At 38.6% G+C, this 19,068-nt stretch overlaps 2 protein-coding genes across 2 annotated transcripts; both read left to right on the top strand.

Moving 5' to 3' along the window:
• The first annotated feature begins 5,680 nt into the window (after window positions 1-5,680).
• LOC145775181 (uncharacterized) lies at window positions 5,681-7,897 on the top strand. The gene has a single exon (XM_082586416.1). It carries the CDS (start codon window positions 5,965-5,967, stop codon window positions 6,718-6,720), a length of 756 nt encoding a protein of 251 aa, XP_082442542.1. The 5' UTR covers window positions 5,681-5,964; the 3' UTR covers window positions 6,721-7,897.
• Window positions 7,898-7,900: 3 nt separating this feature from the next.
• LOC145775179 (cyclin-dependent kinase 7-like) lies at window positions 7,901-18,833 on the top strand. Its single transcript, XM_082586415.1, has 7 exons — window positions 7,901-8,126; window positions 8,295-8,474; window positions 8,638-8,756; window positions 9,131-9,317; window positions 9,582-9,731; window positions 13,017-13,167; window positions 17,451-18,833. The coding sequence occupies exons 1-7, from the start codon at window positions 7,908-7,910 to the stop codon at window positions 17,477-17,479; spliced, it is 1,035 nt and encodes a 344-aa protein (XP_082442541.1). The 5' UTR covers window positions 7,901-7,907; the 3' UTR covers window positions 17,480-18,833.
• The last annotated feature ends 235 nt before the right edge of the window (window positions 18,834-19,068 follow it).

The raw sequence follows: 19,068 nt of genomic DNA, 5'->3' as shown, positions 1-19,068 counted from the left end.
GATCTTCAAGTATATGCTTTAGGTGTGTTTAGGCATTGTATTGTAATAACAATTATGGCAGTACTTCGAAGCGAAGATAAAAAATAGTTAAAATCACATCATTTACAAGCTCTTAATGTAATGTATGTAGTGTAATTGTAATGAAAGAAATTAAAGCAAGGTAATTATGAAAGCCTACGAAATTAAAACGATTTCGCAATTAATACATTCAATGCGCAGCATCATGAAACAAAAGCAATGACACAAAACAATCCTGTAACGTTAAATAACCGCAAACATACTGTAGGTTGTTTCCCTGGTAAAGCGTTTAAAAAAATGATGTAATGAAGGTTTGCAAAAAAAATGGTTACAATCAGGTTTAGCAATGTAATTCTGTGTAGGTTATGTAAGTGAATCTTATGTAGCCTATGCATTATTTTAGGCTCGTGTTAAGACATTTTTGTTTTATAATTTAGAAAATTAGTGAGGAGCTAACCGTCACCATTTAGCGTCACTACATTTGATATAGCGTCACCACTTAGCGTTACCACTTTTTGATGCTTGGATGACGTATGTCTGTTGATTGCATCTTATGTTTTTGCTAGGAAAGATTCATTTTTCAATTCATTATTTCATAATGCCTTTTTATCAGTATCCTAGCGTGAGAATTATGAAGCTGGTTACACAATTATATCGCTTCACATAATTCGGACTTTGTACTTTGCGATTTACCTTTCTCACATAAAATCAAATGTGCGTCACTACTTTGGGTTATTGCATTTACAAGACCATTCATATTCATAACTATATAAATGTGGTATAAAATCAAATGTGGTATAAAATCAAATGTGGTATAAAATCAAATGTGCTTGTGGCAGGTTAACACCGAGGGTTAACACATTTACAAGTCGAAACTAACATTTACTTACTACTCTGGTGCCAGAGTTCCTGTGCGTAATGTTAAGATTGGAAATGTTAAAGCAGCCTTTAACCGCGTTACTGCTGCTCGTGTTTTGAATCCAATGACTGGCAAATCGAAGTTGGTGTATTGTCAGCATGATCCTGGTTCGCAGTTGACGTTTGTTTCGAGTGATTTGGTGTGTGAACTTGATCTTAAACCGTACGATAAAGCGTCGTTTAAAATGGATACCCTGGCTGGTCAGAAAGCTACTTGTGCTGACCTTGTCAAACTCAACATCCAGTCGTTAGAGACAGATGAACTGTTTTGTGATATAACCTCGGTGGTTAACCCAGCTTGGGCTGATGATGTTAAAACTTTACCGCATAAACAAGATTTAAATGGTTTCCGTCATTTTCATGACGTGAATATGTTTCATTTGAATGATTGTAGGCTAGTACTGTAGATGTACTGATTGGCAACGACAACGCTTATTTGATGTGTGCAAAAAAAGAGCGTGTTGGTGAAAATCGTAGTGAACCACATGCTTTGCTCACTCCTCTCGGCTGGTTGGCTTGTGGTGGTAAGTCACCCTTAGATGAAAGCGTTGCTAAAGTGTGCAGAGTGCAGACGTCTTCAGAGTCGGATGTCATCTCTGGCTTTCAGCGTAAAATTGAGTCTCGTGATATGGAAATAGCAGACCTGAATAAAGTCATTCAGGATTTGACGTTGCAAAATGAAACCTGTGAATTGTCTCGCAATGATAATTTGGCTAGAGAACTTGTCGAACCGAATATTGAGTTGAAAGATGGTCAATTTGAGATACCTGTTCCGTTGAAGGAAGATATTGATCTACCTAACAATTTTGTGTTGGCGTCAGATAGAGCTGCTGCTTTAAGAAAGAAAGCTTTAAAACAACCTGAACTTCGTGATTTCCTTACTGACACCATGAAGGATCTTAAATCAAATGGCTATATTGAGCGTACTGGTGAAGCAGGAAATGTCAAGGGATTTGAATGGTATTTACCATACTTTGTTACGTCACAATTAAAAAAGCAAACTTGGGAAGTGGAGTGCTAACAGGGAGGCAATGGTTAAACAATTTAAAATTGCATTTTTTCACATTTTGGACTCTTCAAGTCGTAAGCCCAATTTTATTGAACTGCTTACGTACACAGGCAGTGCCGTTCGGATCGTGAACGAACGCCCTTTGGTACCTTTGAGTGACGACCCTAGGGATTTTACTGTCATCACCCCTGCCTCACTTTTGACCCCATACTTAGACCCATACTGTGCTGTTGGGCAACCACATGATCGTGACCAACTAAGAAGGGATTATCGGTTCAATTTGTCACTTTCTCATCAGTTTTGGAGTAAATGGATCGATTTTTACTTGCCAGGTCTTCAGGGCCGGAAAAAATCGCTAAAAATGGCCGAGAATTTGGAGCCTGGTCAACTGGTAGTGGTAGGTTCTCTCCAGGACATTGGTAAACGTGGGAAGTATCAACTTGGGAGGGTGCATGAGGTAGTTCCACAAATTAGGAAAGGGAAGCCTGTGGTTCGTAGAGCTAAAGTTGCCGTCTGCAACTATGATGAGAGTACGGGGAAAGTGAAAGTAGACTGTGTGTTGAGGGATATTTCGTGCCTCGCCCCCGTAAAGAACACCTAAGTGTTAGGGTTTGAGCCTGGTTTTGTCTGCGGTGGCCGACACTTGTCTGAGCCCAGAACAGTCGGTTATTATCGCAACCATTGTATATAGCGTCATTTTTGCGTGTACCTACTACCTATGGTACCAATTTCATGTATCGTCGTGTTTATTCTTATTGCTGTTCATTCTTTGCATGCCCTTTGTATTTGCGTATTAACTTAAACGTAAGTGATTCAAACAATTTGTGTATCATGTGTTTTTATTCATTGGCTCACAATTGTCGTCAATTCTTTTTTAGTTATGCCATGTCAGACTGTCATAACTAGGGGCCGCTATGTTCCAGACGGTTGTTCGCCTGGTCAAACGTCATGTAGAAACCGTTCAGGTCTACTGAATATTACGTCATGGAAATTCCTAAAACATGAGCCAAAATTTCACCATCGTCCGTAAGACTCGTGTCAAACCTGTTTAAACCTGTTTCAGTTGAAACTTGTTTGGACATGAAATGCTGCGTCGCGCTACTGCTGGCGTGCCTTTGAGTTATCACAAATTTTTCTGATTCATTCTCGAAGTTGTTAGTTGGAAGTCGGTCGCACATTTAACTGGTTTATTTGGTGCTTGCTAGCTGGACAAATTCTCCGTCTTTTATCCAAGTAATCTATATCGTAGTGACAGTTTTTAGAGGTGCAAGGCGTTGCATTTCGATTTCGATAGCCGCGGGCTAATTTTACAGGAATACACTTTAAGAATAGACGTTTCAAGAAGTGTTTCTTTCTCGGTCGATACATACAGACGAACGGATTCGGGAATCTTATGTTACAATTTTCCCACGAAGAGATTATGGTTTACCGCTGTGACCAAAGGTATCACTATTCTAAGCGTGCTGTGATGGTTTAGCATAGCCTAAACCTTTTAGTGAGGTCCACTGCACCAACATCGCTCTTTTTAGGGGCACAGAGCTCTTGAAATAAAGTATCTTCAACCTCCGTGATGACATTCATTAATTTTTCGCTTTCTCTCTCTGATCCCTCGTGCTCGATACTGATCCCTCGTGCTCTTTGTTTCAAAGTTTTAAAAATCCACATTTTCAACTGCTTAAAATTTTTATTTTTTGTTCTGAAAACACCAGGAATGGCATTTTAGAGCATATAAAAGTGCAAAATTTTCTGGGGGGGCATGCCCCCAGACCCCCCTAGGAGGCTCGCGCCTTCGGCGCTCGTCCGTTCCTGCCACTTTATGACGTCATATTTAACATCACCATTTACAGCACCCCCACGGCCAAAAGTCACGAGCCGCCACTGGTGCATAGCCTTTTACTTCGCAACAGCTTTTGAGCCCTTCAAGCTAAAATGTATAATTACGGGCCTGCATTAGGCTATACTGCTCGATTTATGGACCTCAAAATGAAAATGCCAATCTCACAGCGCTTGAACACAGTCCAATGGCTGCAATGCCTCGATGAAATAACGTGACTGCTACCACCTCATATGCAAAAAGCCCACAGCGCCATACGAGTTCTAAAATATGCCGTCAACTTAAATTATCACGTGCTCGTTCAAGCCATCTCTGGTTAGTGGTTATAGCCCACTGGGAGTTATGTTAATTTTGACGTCACATAGGCTACAGCTATCAAAGAAACTTTGTCACATGATTGGTTGTTTGAATCTCAATCCTCGAACTGAAAAGGCCTCAAACTTAATCTGAGCCGTTTCGCCTACTCACGAAAGCTTTGAACCATTGACGCAGGCCCGAACTAGATTGTCAGAGTGAAGTTTCCGATCGTTGTTGTTTGTAAACTAGTTCATCCACCAGGAGGTGTCGACTGCCGATAATCGAAGAACTTGAAATGCGTTGCTCGATCAGTAAAAACCTCTTATTGGTGCTATCATTTTTACGTTTGTTAATCAGGACACTTCATTTTTACGTTTGTTAATTCAACCGAACACCGGTGGAGCAAGAGGATCGGGTTTTTAAATGAATGCTTGAATGTGCGCTAGGGTGGGTCAAAAAAAACTTTTTCTTCCAAAACATGGCGGCAACCCCTTCAAATTATGAGGTTGGTCCTAGAAACTCCCAAAAAAAAAATTTGAGCAGGTTTGTTCAAGTAGGCTATTCGCCAAGCAATGGCCCTTTGAAATTTTCAATATAGGCCATATTGGAAAACGTATGGTAAAAAAAAATTTTTTTGGGGGGGTTTTAAGTGATTTTTTTATCTCTATGCCATTGCTAACATCTAAAATAATCATTTCTGACTGAAATCCCCACATATCTGGTTTCGATCGATGTTTAAAAGATACAAGAAAAGTTTAATTTGATCAAGAATAGTAGCAATATTATGCTTATTTTTGTAAGGGCAATCTTAGTTGAAAGCCTGAACACCGCGTCAAGGTGTCGCCCATCATCCAGGTTTCTCTTATTTGCTATTAGATCAGGCAAACGAAACTGAACTAAACTCCCAATCTGATTTAGCTATCTGACTCCATTAACTATTTCCACACAATTGTTATTCGAATTATAATTTTTAGTTATCAGAAGGTGTTCATATAATATTGTAGGTTTATAACACAAATTGAATTTAAACATTACAGAGGTAGTGAAACTACAGGACAGTGAAACATTATCACGAATTATTACATTTTAACTAAACAATCAATTTAATGTTTTCTGAACTGAGCTCAGCTTGAGCTGGTCTGATTGAGCTTTCGCCAAATGCGAACAAATCATTTTATTATCAGTTCCCTTTTTCTTATTTACTTTGGGAGCAGATTGCATGGAAAATTACGGAAACATTAGGAAATAAGTTTAGGTTAAAGCATGGTTAAAGGAGTTCACTTTAGTAAAAGAAAGGGAAACTTGTATGACGAAATAATGGATCGCTACAACTTGACAAGGGCTTGCATCGATCTTGAAATTTTATTGTGCATAAAGTTAGATGCTCAATCAACTGAGAGGACGTGGCAGACGAGCTGTTGGAGGGAATGGGAATAGTACAGCTAGCAGATTTTAGCGGTTGTATAGTCGTTTACGTCAACAGTCAACACTTGGCCATACCATTTTCCAGTTCGTGTGGAAATGAACGACAGGGTTTGTTTATGGCGTGAAGTTCATTTAGTTTTAATTTGGCAACTCTTCTTTTGTAATGTGAGTAACTTGCCAGAGCGTGACCGAACCGAATTGGCATAATTTACAAAACAAATGTACAATTTCTCTTGATTTTACAAGTTCTTTTAGCTCGTTCTGAGCAGTTTTACAATTTCGATAAGTTTTTCAGAGACCTTGGACTCATTTTTATTGGCTCATGAAATGAAATATTGGAGAAAATCTGGTGAAGTGATAGACTCAAAAGTGGTGTCAATAACTTTAGACTGGAAATATTTACGTTTGCGTATACCTACTCAAAGTCCACCTTAACATATAGTCCATCCAATCATTACAACTAATGGATAGTAGGTTTCATTTATCTGGAGAAGATGATGATTTTAAGCATCGTAGTTGTGACATATTTGAACAACTTGATAGCATCAAAGATAGTTTGAATCAGAATACATCCCCAGTTCAACCAACCGCGAAGAAAAGAAGCTTTAAACTTTCTTCAAGATCCACAGATGAAAGCTCAAATAGTAAACAGTCTCAACAGAGTGCTAAACCTGGTTATGTGAGTGAGCCACAAAAGTGGAAAAGGTATAACCTGGAAGAAACAAATGTGATTAGTGATCGTCAAAACACACAAGCTGCTTTTGCTTTTCTTCATGATATTGCAAAACGAGCAAAAGTAAATAAAGAGATTGATTCAATCAATCTGTCAGAGGAAGCAATTAAAATTGAAGATAATTCTTGTGAGCCCATGGAGATTAAACATCAATCACCGTTAAGTAATACCTGTGCTAAAGTTAGCTTTAAAAAACCTTCCGTTCATGCCACACATAAGCATGACAATAAGATATCAAAGATCCAATCTTCAAGTTCAAAATCTTGTTCCGATGAGAAATCTTCTTGTGATAAAGTGGAGTTAGACCATTTGGAAGAAAATTTATCATCAACAGAATACCAAGCAGAAATTGCTGCTAAATTTGATCAATCGATTAATTCTAAGTCAATTGATTGCATTGAGGACAATAAGCAGAAAGAGGCCTTTAAATCAAGATCAAAGACTCAAAAATCTCGCCACAATGTACGAAAACGAAATCTTGAATAATGAATTATATTCTGTTGTTGCTTTTAAATTTTAAATCTGTTAATTTAAATAAAAAACAATAACATTACACTCCATCCAAGGTAACTTAATAGCATCATGCTGTGTTCACTTAAATTACAGTTAATATATTTGACCAGAAATTATCACAATATATGCATTTCATGTCTCTGATTTTGTTTTGTCTTAAGATAGTTTACAAATTGGATTGTGTGTGATATTTTTTACGTAGTTGCTATTGTTGTTATGATGTAGAAATGCTTGCGAAAGAATTTTAAACAATTATTAATAAGCACAATAGCACATATGAAGTAAATTTGAAGGTCAGCATCTTTTGGAAGCAATGGAATTGCTAATTTGTGCATACAATTATATATATGTCTTGTGATAGTTACAACTTACAATTAATAAAAAAAATCTACAAATAATTAGTTTTTCCTGCTGTAAAGTTCAATTTGCTATATTGATGCTTATTTTGTCCATATTTGTCTTTTACAGTGATAATGTAATATAAGTATAAGTGCAAAATTTATGCTTTTCTTGAACTCCATAGAAAATTGAATGCGATGATTGAAAATGGCACAGTTGTTTCTTTGCAATTTGTTAAGGTTTTAAAGTTCTAAGTGGCTATTTTTACACGCTTGTTGCCATGGTTACAATCAGGTGTTGTTGCCAGAGTTAGGATTAAAGTTAGGAAGGGTTAGAGTTAGGAATACGATTAAGATTTTGATCTTTGCCCTGGACAAAAGAAAAATTCCAAAATTTATACAAGTTTTTGTTTTCAACAGCTTTAAACTTTTCTCAAATTAGAGCAGAATTCCTTATCTGGCAACAAGTGCTTGCTGTGTCACTTTAAGACGAAAGTGGCGGTACCAAGCTACTTTCATTGATTGGCGGTGTAGCGTCATGTCGTGACGCAGTCATGTGGTGGTGTAGCGTATCCTTTGAAGTAGCTGATGCCCAGTGCCCACCTCTGAGTATATCAGGTTACTTTATTGCTGCACCTTTTTATAATATCTAAAAAACTTCACTGTTCATTTGACATAAAACGAACACTGATAACTTGGAAAACTACATACAATAGGCAGTCATATTATTATAAGAATGTGACTTGAGTTACACATTGTCATGGCAACACCTTGTTAATGTTTCAATACTTTGCTTTTATTGATTGCTTTAGGTTTTAAAAAATGTCTAGCAAATCATCTAGGTATGAAAAAATAGAGTTTCTTGGAGAAGGTCAATTTGCAACTGTTTACAAAGCAAAGGATACTCATGATGACAACCGCATTGTTGCTGTAAAGAAAATTAAGCTTGGAAACAGAGCAGAAGCAAAAGATGGAATTAATAGAACTGCACTTCGTGAGATAAAATTACTACAAGAATTGCATCATGAAAATATAATTGGGGTAAGACTTGGTGAGGCAAGGTGATTTAAAAATGCAAATTATTACTATCTAGTAAGTTAACTATACTGTCTTCATCTTCATTGCTATAAATATATAGAAATGAAGTGACCTACACAGTGTATTAAAGGATATATATTTCACTGTTTTTACAAGTTTGTTATTTTTCAGCTGCTTGATGTGTTTGGCCAGAAATCTAACATCAGCTTGGTCTTTGATTTTATGGAAACTGATCTGGAAGTTATCATCAAAGACAACACCATCGTACTCACTCAGTCGCACATCAAAGCATACATGATTATGACATTGAAAGGCTTGGAGTATTTGCATTCTTTATGGGTCTTACACAGAGCGAGTTTTTTTGTTTATTTATTTTTTATATTTATCCTGATTTAGGTAAAGTCTATTTATTTAAATAAAACGCATTCACACTTCACAGTTAAAAGTTGACTTTGCTACGTAACGATTCACATAGAATGTTCATTGTTCATTTAACAAATCGAATTTTCAACAGGATTTAAAACCAAATAATTTGCTCATTGACCATAATGGAGTTTTAAAGATAGGAGACTTTGGCCTGGCAAAGTCATTTGGGAGTCCAAGTCGTGAATTTACCCACCAGGTCGTCACCAGGTAAACAGAAATTTCCAGCCTGTGTTATCAAATCAGTATAAATGTATGTTAATGTGGTACAAAAGGTTTTGTTGAACTTTTCTCTTGCACTTTACTATGGCGAGGAGAAAGTTTTTCATAGCTTGAAGCAATTCTTGTCGTCTGACTTTCTGTAAGGGCTTGTCAAAATATAGCAAACCTAAATGTGGTAAGGTATTTATAGATTGAAGGAAAAAAGAGACTTAATTTCAGCTTATTAACGCAGAGATATTTCTGGTTAGCATGGACTAATGACCAATACAAAGGTAGTAGGTGCATCACTTTGAATCAGTAAATTTCAAAATTTAGTGATTTGGCATAGCAGCAATTGCTTGACGTTGTTTCTATCTCATTAGATGGTACAGATCACCTGAGCTTCTGTACGGAGCAAGGCTGTACGGTGTCGGCGTCGATATGTGGGCAGTAGGCTGCATTCTTGCTGAATTGTTGCTACGCGTCCCCTTTTTGCCAGGGGACTCTGACCTCGACCAATTGAGTAAAATATTTGAGACCCTGGGAACACCCAGTGAAGCTGAGTGGCCGGTTAGTGTTAACTTTATGGACGATTGAAACTCGGCTTGAAGAGAAACAATAATGGAGTTTAATTTAAAATGGAGGAGAAATAAATAATATATATTATTGCACTTTCGTAATAGTACACGACTTTGTGGTGTTGCCACTTGTCTTGTGTCAGATGAGCGTTTTTAACTCATGAGTAGTTATAACGTATCTTTAATCATTTGATCATTTTCTAAGAGCAACTTATCTCAATTATTCTCGACATTAAACAAGGACGTATGATTTCAGGGGATGACGTCATTGCCAGATTACATCAACTTTAAAGAGTTTCCCGGCTTGCCATTGAACGAGTGTTTCAGTGCTGCCTCTGACGATCTTCTCCGGGTCATTTCTGGTCTTCTCCGCTACAACCCCGTCACAAGGCTCAACTCTACAAAGGTTGCCGATATATTTTGCTAATTCTAGATTTACATTACAGGCCTCGAAATTCGTTTTTGTTGACGGCGGACATACGTGTCCGGTCTGAGCAGCTATCTCGGCGGACAAATTAAGTTTCACGGCGGACACACCAGTTTTGACGTCGATCGTCATGCTTAATCACTTTAACTTGATATTTCTTCGCCATTTGAGAACTATAACTATACGGTTTAGAAGACTTTAAATTTCAGTGGTCACTCTGAAAGGCTTTCATCAGACCAACGACGTGCGCTTGAAGAGTAAAAGCGCCGTGTAGCTGCTTAATACGCAGCATAACTGGTTAACTTCCACCGAACGTGGTCGTGTGGCTTCTTGCGTCACAATCTGGGTTTCTTTTTTTCGGTTGTTTATCGGTGATTGACCAATTTTTTAGCAAAACGTCCGAAAAAAATATAGTCAATTCGGTTAAAATGTCCGAAAAAATATGTAGTCAATTCGGTCAAAATGTCCGAAAAAAATATAACTTAGTCAATTCGGTCAAAAAGTCCGAAAAAATATATAGTCAATGTCTGCGGCCGGGTGTTACAAGGTTGAGTTTCGCTGATGAACATTGAAGAAACGTTTGTCTGCTTTAACTTTTCTCAGATAAAACACGACAACGTTTCTCAGCGAAACTTAATGTTGTAGCTAGTCAGAAAGTGCAAATTTTGGGTTGTATCACTCAGCTACTTGAAAGGAAATATTTTCATCAGAAAAAATGACCGAAATAAATAAAAAATGACCGAATTTTTTCAAGTCATTTCGGACAAATAACCGAAAAGTCTCAGCGAAAGAAAACCCAGATCACAATGCTCTGGGCACAAGTTGGAAAACTTCCACACTAACTCTACTATTTTCTGCTATGCAAAGCATCACTAATCACTAGGCTTTTTTAAGGTTTATTTTTGCGTGTCATGTGAGCGAAAGTGAATTTTCCCTGGGCTTTTTCTTACTGTAAAACCAAAACTTAACAACTGTTGCTGTATCTTGCTGTAATAGCCCACTCGCATTTCTAATTTTGTAACCAACCTTTCTTTATCAATATTACTCGGAGATCAAAGCCAGACATTTTGACATAAGACATGAACTAAGTTGCGCGTGATTAGTGTAGAAGTACCCGTAGGCCTACTCCCATCGATTCTTTGCGAAGAATTCACGTAATGTTACGATGATTCAATGTCATCAATCGTTGAAACAACGTAAAAATCAAAAGTTTTCTGACTTGAATGAAAGCTAAGGGATTATAAGGGATACAGTATTCACATTTTCTAGATGCGCGGGAAATTGTATTCTCTCAACAATTGTTCGTGCTATGCAATGACGATTTGTATTAGTTCCTGTGTTATTTTTCGGCGGACAAATATGACCGATCTAGATGGTACTTCCCGCGGACATCACATGCTGTGACGGCGGACATGTCCGCAGTGTCCGCCGTGAATTTCGAGGCCTGTCATTATATATTATTGCATCACAGACAGTGCTATTGACTGATGATAATTAATAGCACTGAAGATGAAGAGTGTTTAGTGTTAAGTTTTCGAAACGTTTGCTGAACATGAGTTTAGTATCTACATTTTCGCATCATTATTTTTTTTATTGAATCGAACAGGCATTCCAATCATTTCGCTTCTAAATTTTAGTTAGTCATGTCAGGGAGAAAGTAACGATTGATGGTTGTCAGTTTGGTTGGTCCCTGGCAGGGAAACAACTGATAATGCAATTTTTGTTGTTGAACAACTACAAGAATAATACTTGTAAGTACACAAACATCAGTATATGGCGTTTAAAAATCTCGAAAAGGTTTTCGATCGTATTCCCTCTAAAGTGATCTGGTGGGCTGTAAGCTTCACGTAGAAGAAGGAATTGTGCGACTGATACGACATGTACGCCAATGCCAGGAGCTATGTTGGTGTTGGTAAGTGGTAACCGCTATAGCAAAGAATTTAATGTAAAAGTAAGAGTACACCTAGGTTTAACGTTTAGCCTTCTGCTGTTCATCGTCATTCCGAAGGGTTTGCCACGAGAGCTCCGCACCGGTTTTTGGGAGGATCTGTGTGCAGACGATTTCATCCTATCCTTGTAGCCGACGACCTGTAGAAATGTGTAGAGAGGCTCCTGACTTGGAAATAAGCGTTGGAAACGAAAGGCTTGAAAGTGAACAAGGTCCTGATCTGCTTTACAAGCCTAGAACTACAAGATTTAGGAAAATTTCCTTCTTCTGTTTTTCGCACAGGTGTAGGTCGCAACAGCATTCACTGCAACGGATTCCAGCAATGGGTACATATATGAGATGCAGTCAGTTAGATCATATGACTAAAGACACTGACTTTAGATGCTCACGATGTCTAAGAACAGCCCGCCCAATCAATGGAAGAACGCAAACAGATGTTCAAGTCGGTCACAAAAAACTGCATACGTTGTAAGCTAATTTCGTTATCTTGGAGACGTCCACACAGCAGCGTCGCGTGTAAAAGCGAATGGGAAATCATTCGGAGAACTCTTGCTGGTCTAAACATTACGCCGTTTTACAAGACGCATGGTACATATGTGCGAGTGCTATGGTCTACGCCAGCGAAGTCTGGGCTTTGAATAGATCAAATATTTGTCATCTACAGCGCAATGATAGAGCTATTACAAGACAAATTGTGATGTCAACTGAAATTGGTATACAATTCGAATTCCAGGACGATGTGAGTGTTTGTCGATGAAATTTAACTTGGAAAGTACGTACTGAAAAGTGGACGAGAGTGGACTTTCTTGAAATCCGACCCTTGTGACCGTGAGAAGTGGAGATCCAATATGAAATTTGTCATGCGTGTAGCTGACCAGTGAAATTCCCTGTAAAATCTGTACGTTAAAAACCAAACTCGACCATGATGATGTGGGGTAAACGGAAGGATACCCCGGATAGCTTTTTTAACGTATGAGGATGGGAATCGCACATCAATGGCCAAGATTCAGAGATCGATTTCTTATCTAACAAATTACTTGCGCAAGAATCGGCTTTGAGTTTTAAAAACTCATCCTGGTAGCTATCGGGGCTTTTTCGACTGACAATATGAACAGAATTTGTATTAAGCGCATAATTTCAGGAGAATATCGAATAAATTTTAGCATTAATGAAATATTTAATAGAAAAGAGACTTGAGTCCCCTCCCATGGTTGAATTTCTGTGAGATAATCTGTATTTTAAATTTATCCCAATTTTACATCCAGCTCACAACTAAGTTGTTTTTGGCTTACGCATTTTTATTGTTTTTTTTGCAGGTTTTAAAACTCCCTTTCTTCAGCAATGAACCCCCGCCCACCCTCCACTGCAACCTCCCCCTCCCCGCCTCATGCGCGGCCACTCTCGCCAAGAAAATGCAGCAAACCAAAGCCGGAACGAAGCGGAAGCGAGAAAAGGAATTCGACGCTGGTGAGCGCCGTCGTTGATTCATTGCTTCCAACTTATTGGTTCAATGGAATGAGCAAGTTCAGTTTTGTAGCCGTGGCCACGACCTTTTTCAAACATTTATCAAGCTTGTGCATCCCTGAACTTCTGAAAGTTACCCTGGTGAACATTTAAAAAAATTATTCAAGCATGTAAAATTGAGTCTTCTCATGTGAATACTTTGTCTACTCCCTTAAAACATTCCATGTAGACCTTGGTGGGGCTCTTCTACTTAACCGATAACTTAACCATTGTGATATCACAGATAACATTGTGATATCACAGATAACATTGTTTTAACATCAATAAATTTATCAATGTTCACGTCTGAACTGAAGCAATTGACTGTTTTCAAAAATAGCAGAAAAAACACAAAGCAGCAAGTTGAAATTATATTTCAGCTTAAACCAGAAATATTGTGACACTTTGAAAGAACCTTTAGAAAAAAGGAACATATAACAACTGGCATTCGATCATATCGGCCGATTTTGAAAAAAAAGTTTTGACGTTTTGCAATACTTACATTATACAGGCACTAGGATACGGAATGGCCCGTTTCGGCGAGTCCGATTCGGCGAGTCCGATTCGACTAGTCCGATTCGGCGAGTTCCCTATTCGGCGAGAGCCTTTTTCGGCGAGTGCTCTATTCGGCGAGTTTTTGAAATTTTTGAAAGGAAATTATCGGGTACCGTAGCCTAATTATAATTGCCGTTTTTACATCGTTTTAACGTCGCTAAACGTTGAAATCGTGCAGAAAGGAATAAAAATAAAATGTTTGAACTATTAAATTAAAATTCGTCATGTCAGTTTAGTTATTTTTATTTTTGACCATCATATAAAAAACAATACACGTCAACATAGCAAAGGTAGAAGCGACAAAACGCGAACGTTAAAACGTGCTTGAATTCGTCATGTCAGTTCAGTTGTTTTTATTTCTGATCATGATATCAAAAACAATTCACGTCAACATAGCAAAGGTGTAGAAAAAGGTAGAAGCGACAAAACGCGAACGTTAAAACGTGCTTGTGACAGAAGTAAGTTATTGAGTTGAAAGAAATTTGGCAAGGTTGCATCACCTTCAGAAAAATTTAAGATATGAAGGAAAAATAAAACAAAAAAAATTAAAAAAAAAAAAAATGTTTATGTCTATAAGTTAGTACTTTTGAATAGTTAAAATCATAGGCGCTTAACTATTTTTTTGGCCGTGGGGGCGAAAGCGTGTTTCATCAGCAACGTAAATTCAGCGAAATGTCACGCAGATGGATGACGTAATTATGTCGTCACACTAGGATTGCTTTTATTGCCACACTCGGAGTTATCGCTACGTTCGACCTGCCGTTAATTATTATAAACAAAGCTCGACCAAAACACATGCTATGCGTCTGCGTTGGCTAGCGGTTGATGGACTACGACTCTTTAAGCTAAGCACAACATAAAGTTTAACAACGAACAAGAGACGAAAAGGTTTACTAAAAGGTATACTGTAAATGGAATGAAAATACTAACTTGATCATATGCTTGAAAATATACCTGTTGAAAGCAAAATCATTCATGTTTACATCAATTCAACAGCACGTCACCTTTAATAAATTTAAAAGTTGCTGACATCCGTAAACAGCCCTTGAAAAATATTTACAGAGAGACGTTTGATTAAGTTTTCGACTTGACATTGCTCCCTTTTCGCTACAATATCGCAACTTATGGCTGACCAGCTTTCAAGTTCCAATTCGCTGTAATACGCCCGTTTTCGTGTTGCAGATAAAACAAAAGATGCGCATATTCCCCGCCTTTGATCTGGTTTGTATGGCAACGGTCGTGTGTGCGCCATGCAGTTTGCGCAAGTCCGTTGTTGTGTTGATTATGCCGCTTGTGCGACTGTGCGCAATGCGGTTTGTACCAGCCCTTGTTACGTTGGTTAGTGGTAACCTCGGGCCGAGACTTCAAGTTCATTTTCACAGCAACCGATTCACTGCCGCAACAATTCTCTGCAGAGGTTTCGACTTTCGAAAGCGACAGCGAGACTGTTTGCAAGCGTCTGCAGACGTTAAATCAACGTAAATATGACAGATTTTTTTGTCTGGGGTGGGATTGTAGCATCGCTACTCGTTCTAGTGATTATTTACTGCAAAGCTGTTGCGGTTTGCATTTAAAAATGTGTTCCTGCTGCCGATCGCTAGTTCATCTATTGTTTTATGTATCAATGCCGCATAAAAAGTTGCTCCCACGCGGAAATGTGCGTGGGGGCCTGGTCCCCACGGCTTAGGCGCCTATGGTTAAAATGATTAGTTTGGATCAACAAATGTGTGACCTACACTCCTACAGCTTAGATTGAAAGGAAATTATCGGGTAGGCTACCGTAGCCTAGTTATCCCGACCAGCAAAAATTTGTTCCAAGAACCCAGTTAGCCTAACAGTTCATTTTTACATTGTAGTAACAGAATGAAAAGGCTAACCAAGTGTGTGGCCTATCATTTTAACGTCGCTAAACGTTGAAATCGTGTAGAAAAGGGTGCTTTTGCTGACTAGGATACGTTGAAACTGAGAAACATCCAAGCACGTTTTAACGTTCGCGTTTTGTCGCTTCTACCTTTGCTATGTTGATGTGTATTGTTTTTCATATGATGGTCAGAAATAAAAACAACTGAACTGACATGACGAATTTTAATTTAATAGTTCAAACATTTTCTTTTTATTCCTTTCTGCACGATTTCAACGTTTAGCGACGTTAAAACGATGTAAAAACGGCAATTATAATTAGGCTACGGTACCCGATAATTTCCTTTCAAAAATTTCAAAAACTCGCCGAATAGGGCACTCGCCGAAAAGGGCTCTCGCCGAATAGGGAACTCGCCGAATCGGACTAGTCGAATCGGACTCGCCGAATCGGACTCGCCGAATAGTAGCAGACCCCTAGGATAATTGCCCGTCGGATAATTGCCCGTCGGAAAATTGCCCGCCGGAAAATTGCCCGTGTGGGAATATTGCCCGCCGGAAAATTGCCCGTGTGGGAATATTGCCGTCGAGAAAATTGCCACCCGGAAAATTGCCCGTCTTTGAGTAAAAAATAGCTGCGAAAAAAATCTAGCTGTGAGTCTGTATTGAACCATTGTTCCTTTGATAGTTTGATAGATAGTTAGCTGTCTGGCCCATGCGAGAAGAATTCAATTGGAAAGACGAAATACACTTCCCATGCGAAAAAAATACCGAGATTTAGATGTCCGGCTTAGAAATCTTGTTTCAAAATATGATAGTAATGATAAAATGTCATATTTAAGAAGTGTGGCCTATAATATGCATATGTATTTTGAATTTTAGAAGTAACCCCCATTGGGCTTCACCGACAGTCCGACATGCCTTTGTAAATCCCTGTGATTGATGTTGTTATTGTTAACAATGAAGTGAAAACTTGCTGATCTGCCATGCACAACGCACATGACACGAACTGTTATGTTGCCACCATTCTTAATTGTTTTACACTTTGTATATTATCATGTAATCGTCCGGGTGTTTTGATGTATGTATTTTCATTATTTGCCTTCTGTATGATCGCTTTGGTTAACACATGAGCAACAATAGTAATCATGTAAGTTTCTGATATCAATTAAACCTTCCCCATACTTGTCATTCCCGAATGAAAGTTGTTGCTACTTTCAATGTCTAAATGATAAATTTATGATGTGATGTGCCTTTATTACTGCGAATTCCCCAATGTACTGTACATTTTCAAGTTTGCTACAGATTAAAGTAGGCTACTTCATGAATTTCGCTTAATACATGACAAAGATCAGTGTCAAAACGTGATAATTAAATCTCGTCGCACCAATCTGGTTGCACGGGTGCTAAGTTTAGACTATTTGAGCAACAATGGTTCAATACAGACTCACAGCTGGGTGTTAAGTTTAAGCCATCAAAGGAACAATGGTTCAATACAGACTCACAGCTAGATTTTTTTCGCAGCTATTTCTTACTCAAAGACGGGCAATTTTCCGGGTGGCAAGTTTCCGACGGCAATATTCCCACACGGGCAATTTTCCGGCGGGCAATATTCCCACACGGGCAATTTTCCGGCGGGCAATTTTCCGACGGGCAATCTTCCTGTCACGCATTATACATAAAGCAAGGAACCTTTTATAATTTTACTTTATTTAGTTGTGTTGACCTTAATAGTTAATATGACCGACTGAGGATTGGCTGCTCTAAATAGTAGGACTGAAGTTCGATATTTTGCTGTTTCTTCCCCGCACTGGAACCATGCGTTTGTGTTTCAGGTGGACTTGTGAAACGTTTGGTGTTTTAAGACTCAAAAAGTTGGAGTCAGTGTCGTTGAAGGCTGAAGAGTGTGGGAAGTCACAACGAGCATTGTATGGTAAAGGTGGATACCTGGAACAGGGAAAATTGATTTACTTTTGGAACTATCTCAATGAAGAAGTGGTATCTAACCAACCTCTTATCATGGATATTGGTGGGAATGCTGTAATGAATTGCACTCATGGCGTAAATGACACTCCCTGCGATTGAAAGAGTTCACATTTTATGTTTGTTTGAGATTAATTTCCTTTAGATGTGCAGTAGTCTATTGGAATGTGACGGACCTTTCTGTTTTTCTTGTACAGTAGTAGGCTGTCATTCCAGCACGGGTTGTGATTACGGTAGCCACTTTAACAAGTCGAAATTCTGCCACTGAAATTGATTAGAATGAAACCGCCAACCAATCACAAGCTACGGTTTAAGTGACGTAAAAAATGGCGAAAAGAAGATGATAGAAAGCGAATTAAGTGATGGATTTTCTGTCAGCTGGTTGGCTTAGGGGTTAAGGTTAGGGCTAGAAAGTAGTCATTTCATTGACGCGGGTTCGATTCCCACTACTGCTATTGCTCTTTTTCTTCTGTAATTACCAAATAAAGTTCAAAACAAGCATTAACTCTCTGGATGAGTGCGAGAAGGATCACAATTGGACGGTAGTCTCTTATAACATGTTCTGATTGGTTGGCGGTTGCATTCTAATCAATTTCAGTGGCAGAATTTCGACTTGTTAATGTGGCTTCATGTGATTACATGTTTGTTTTTTTGTATCTGCCGAATCGAACAATAAGCGCTTATCACCCGCGATATCTCCATTGCATCTCTCCAGTGAAAACGTCCACGCGCCTTGAGCAGGGTTACCAGAAGCAGGCGTGGCATAACTAGAAGAACATGATCTCATTTCTAAAACTGAATTTATTACAAGCAAACAGACACATTGAAATAGCAAAGCTATCGCTCCAGCACCTTAGCGGATTGCTTGTTCCCTGATGAGAAGTCGGCTGCTATTGTTTCTCTTCATGCGATAGAACTGCTGGTCCTTACACGGCAGTGGATATCTTCACCCGCAATTGTATTGATAGTTATCAGGTGAAAGCTTTCACTGGCCAAGTTGTTGTGGCATGTTGATCCCAAGAAAGTGGGATCTGTAGCCACGTGAACTATTTACTCCACTTGCAAAACCAGCCACACCTCGCAGAATATTTTCTTTTTATGAAGTTCGTGTCTTTAGTTAACCACATGTTGCTGCTGTTATAAATTTCTTCACGTTTCCTTACCCGACATTTGCTATTTTTCGCTTCTTTGTCATTATATTGTATGATGGGACAATAAAACTTCTTTTCTCGAAATTGCACCACTACTTTTTGATTGTCGCAGCTAACAAAATCCACTCAACATCTAAAAACTTCCTTTGTTGGTTTCTTGATGCCCACACTAGGGTGGGTCAAAAAACTGTTTTTTCCAAAACATGGCGGAAACCCGTTCAGATTATGAGGTTGGTCCTAGAAACTCCCCCAAAAAAATTTGAGCAGGTTTGTTCAAGTATTCGCCAAGCAATGGCCCTTTGAAATTTTCAGTGGGAAA

Source organism: Aplidium turbinatum, chromosome 8 (genome assembly GCF_918807975.1).
Source record: "Aplidium turbinatum chromosome 8, kaAplTurb1.1, whole genome shotgun sequence".
Classification (NCBI taxonomy): domain Eukaryota; kingdom Metazoa; phylum Chordata; class Ascidiacea; order Aplousobranchia; family Polyclinidae; genus Aplidium; species Aplidium turbinatum.
The sequence above is the reverse complement of the archived record's forward strand: the minus strand, read 5'-3'. Positions and strand labels throughout refer to the sequence as shown.

Excerpts from the sequence above, each read along its gene's own strand:
- LOC145775181 (XM_082586416.1), top strand. The coding sequence starts at position 5,965 with ATGGATAGTAGGTTTCATTTATCTGGAGAAGATGATGATTTTAAGCAT.
- LOC145775179 (XM_082586415.1), top strand. The coding sequence starts at position 7,908 with ATGTCTAGCAAATCATCTAGGTATGAAAAAATAGAGTTTCTTGGAGAA. Across the intron at positions 8,127-8,294 it reads ATCATGAAAATATAATTGGG|CTGCTTGATGTGTTTGGCCA; the intron begins GTAAGACTTGGT and ends GTTATTTTTCAG. Across the intron at positions 8,475-8,637 it reads CTTTATGGGTCTTACACAGA|GATTTAAAACCAAATAATTT; the intron begins GCGAGTTTTTTT and ends AATTTTCAACAG.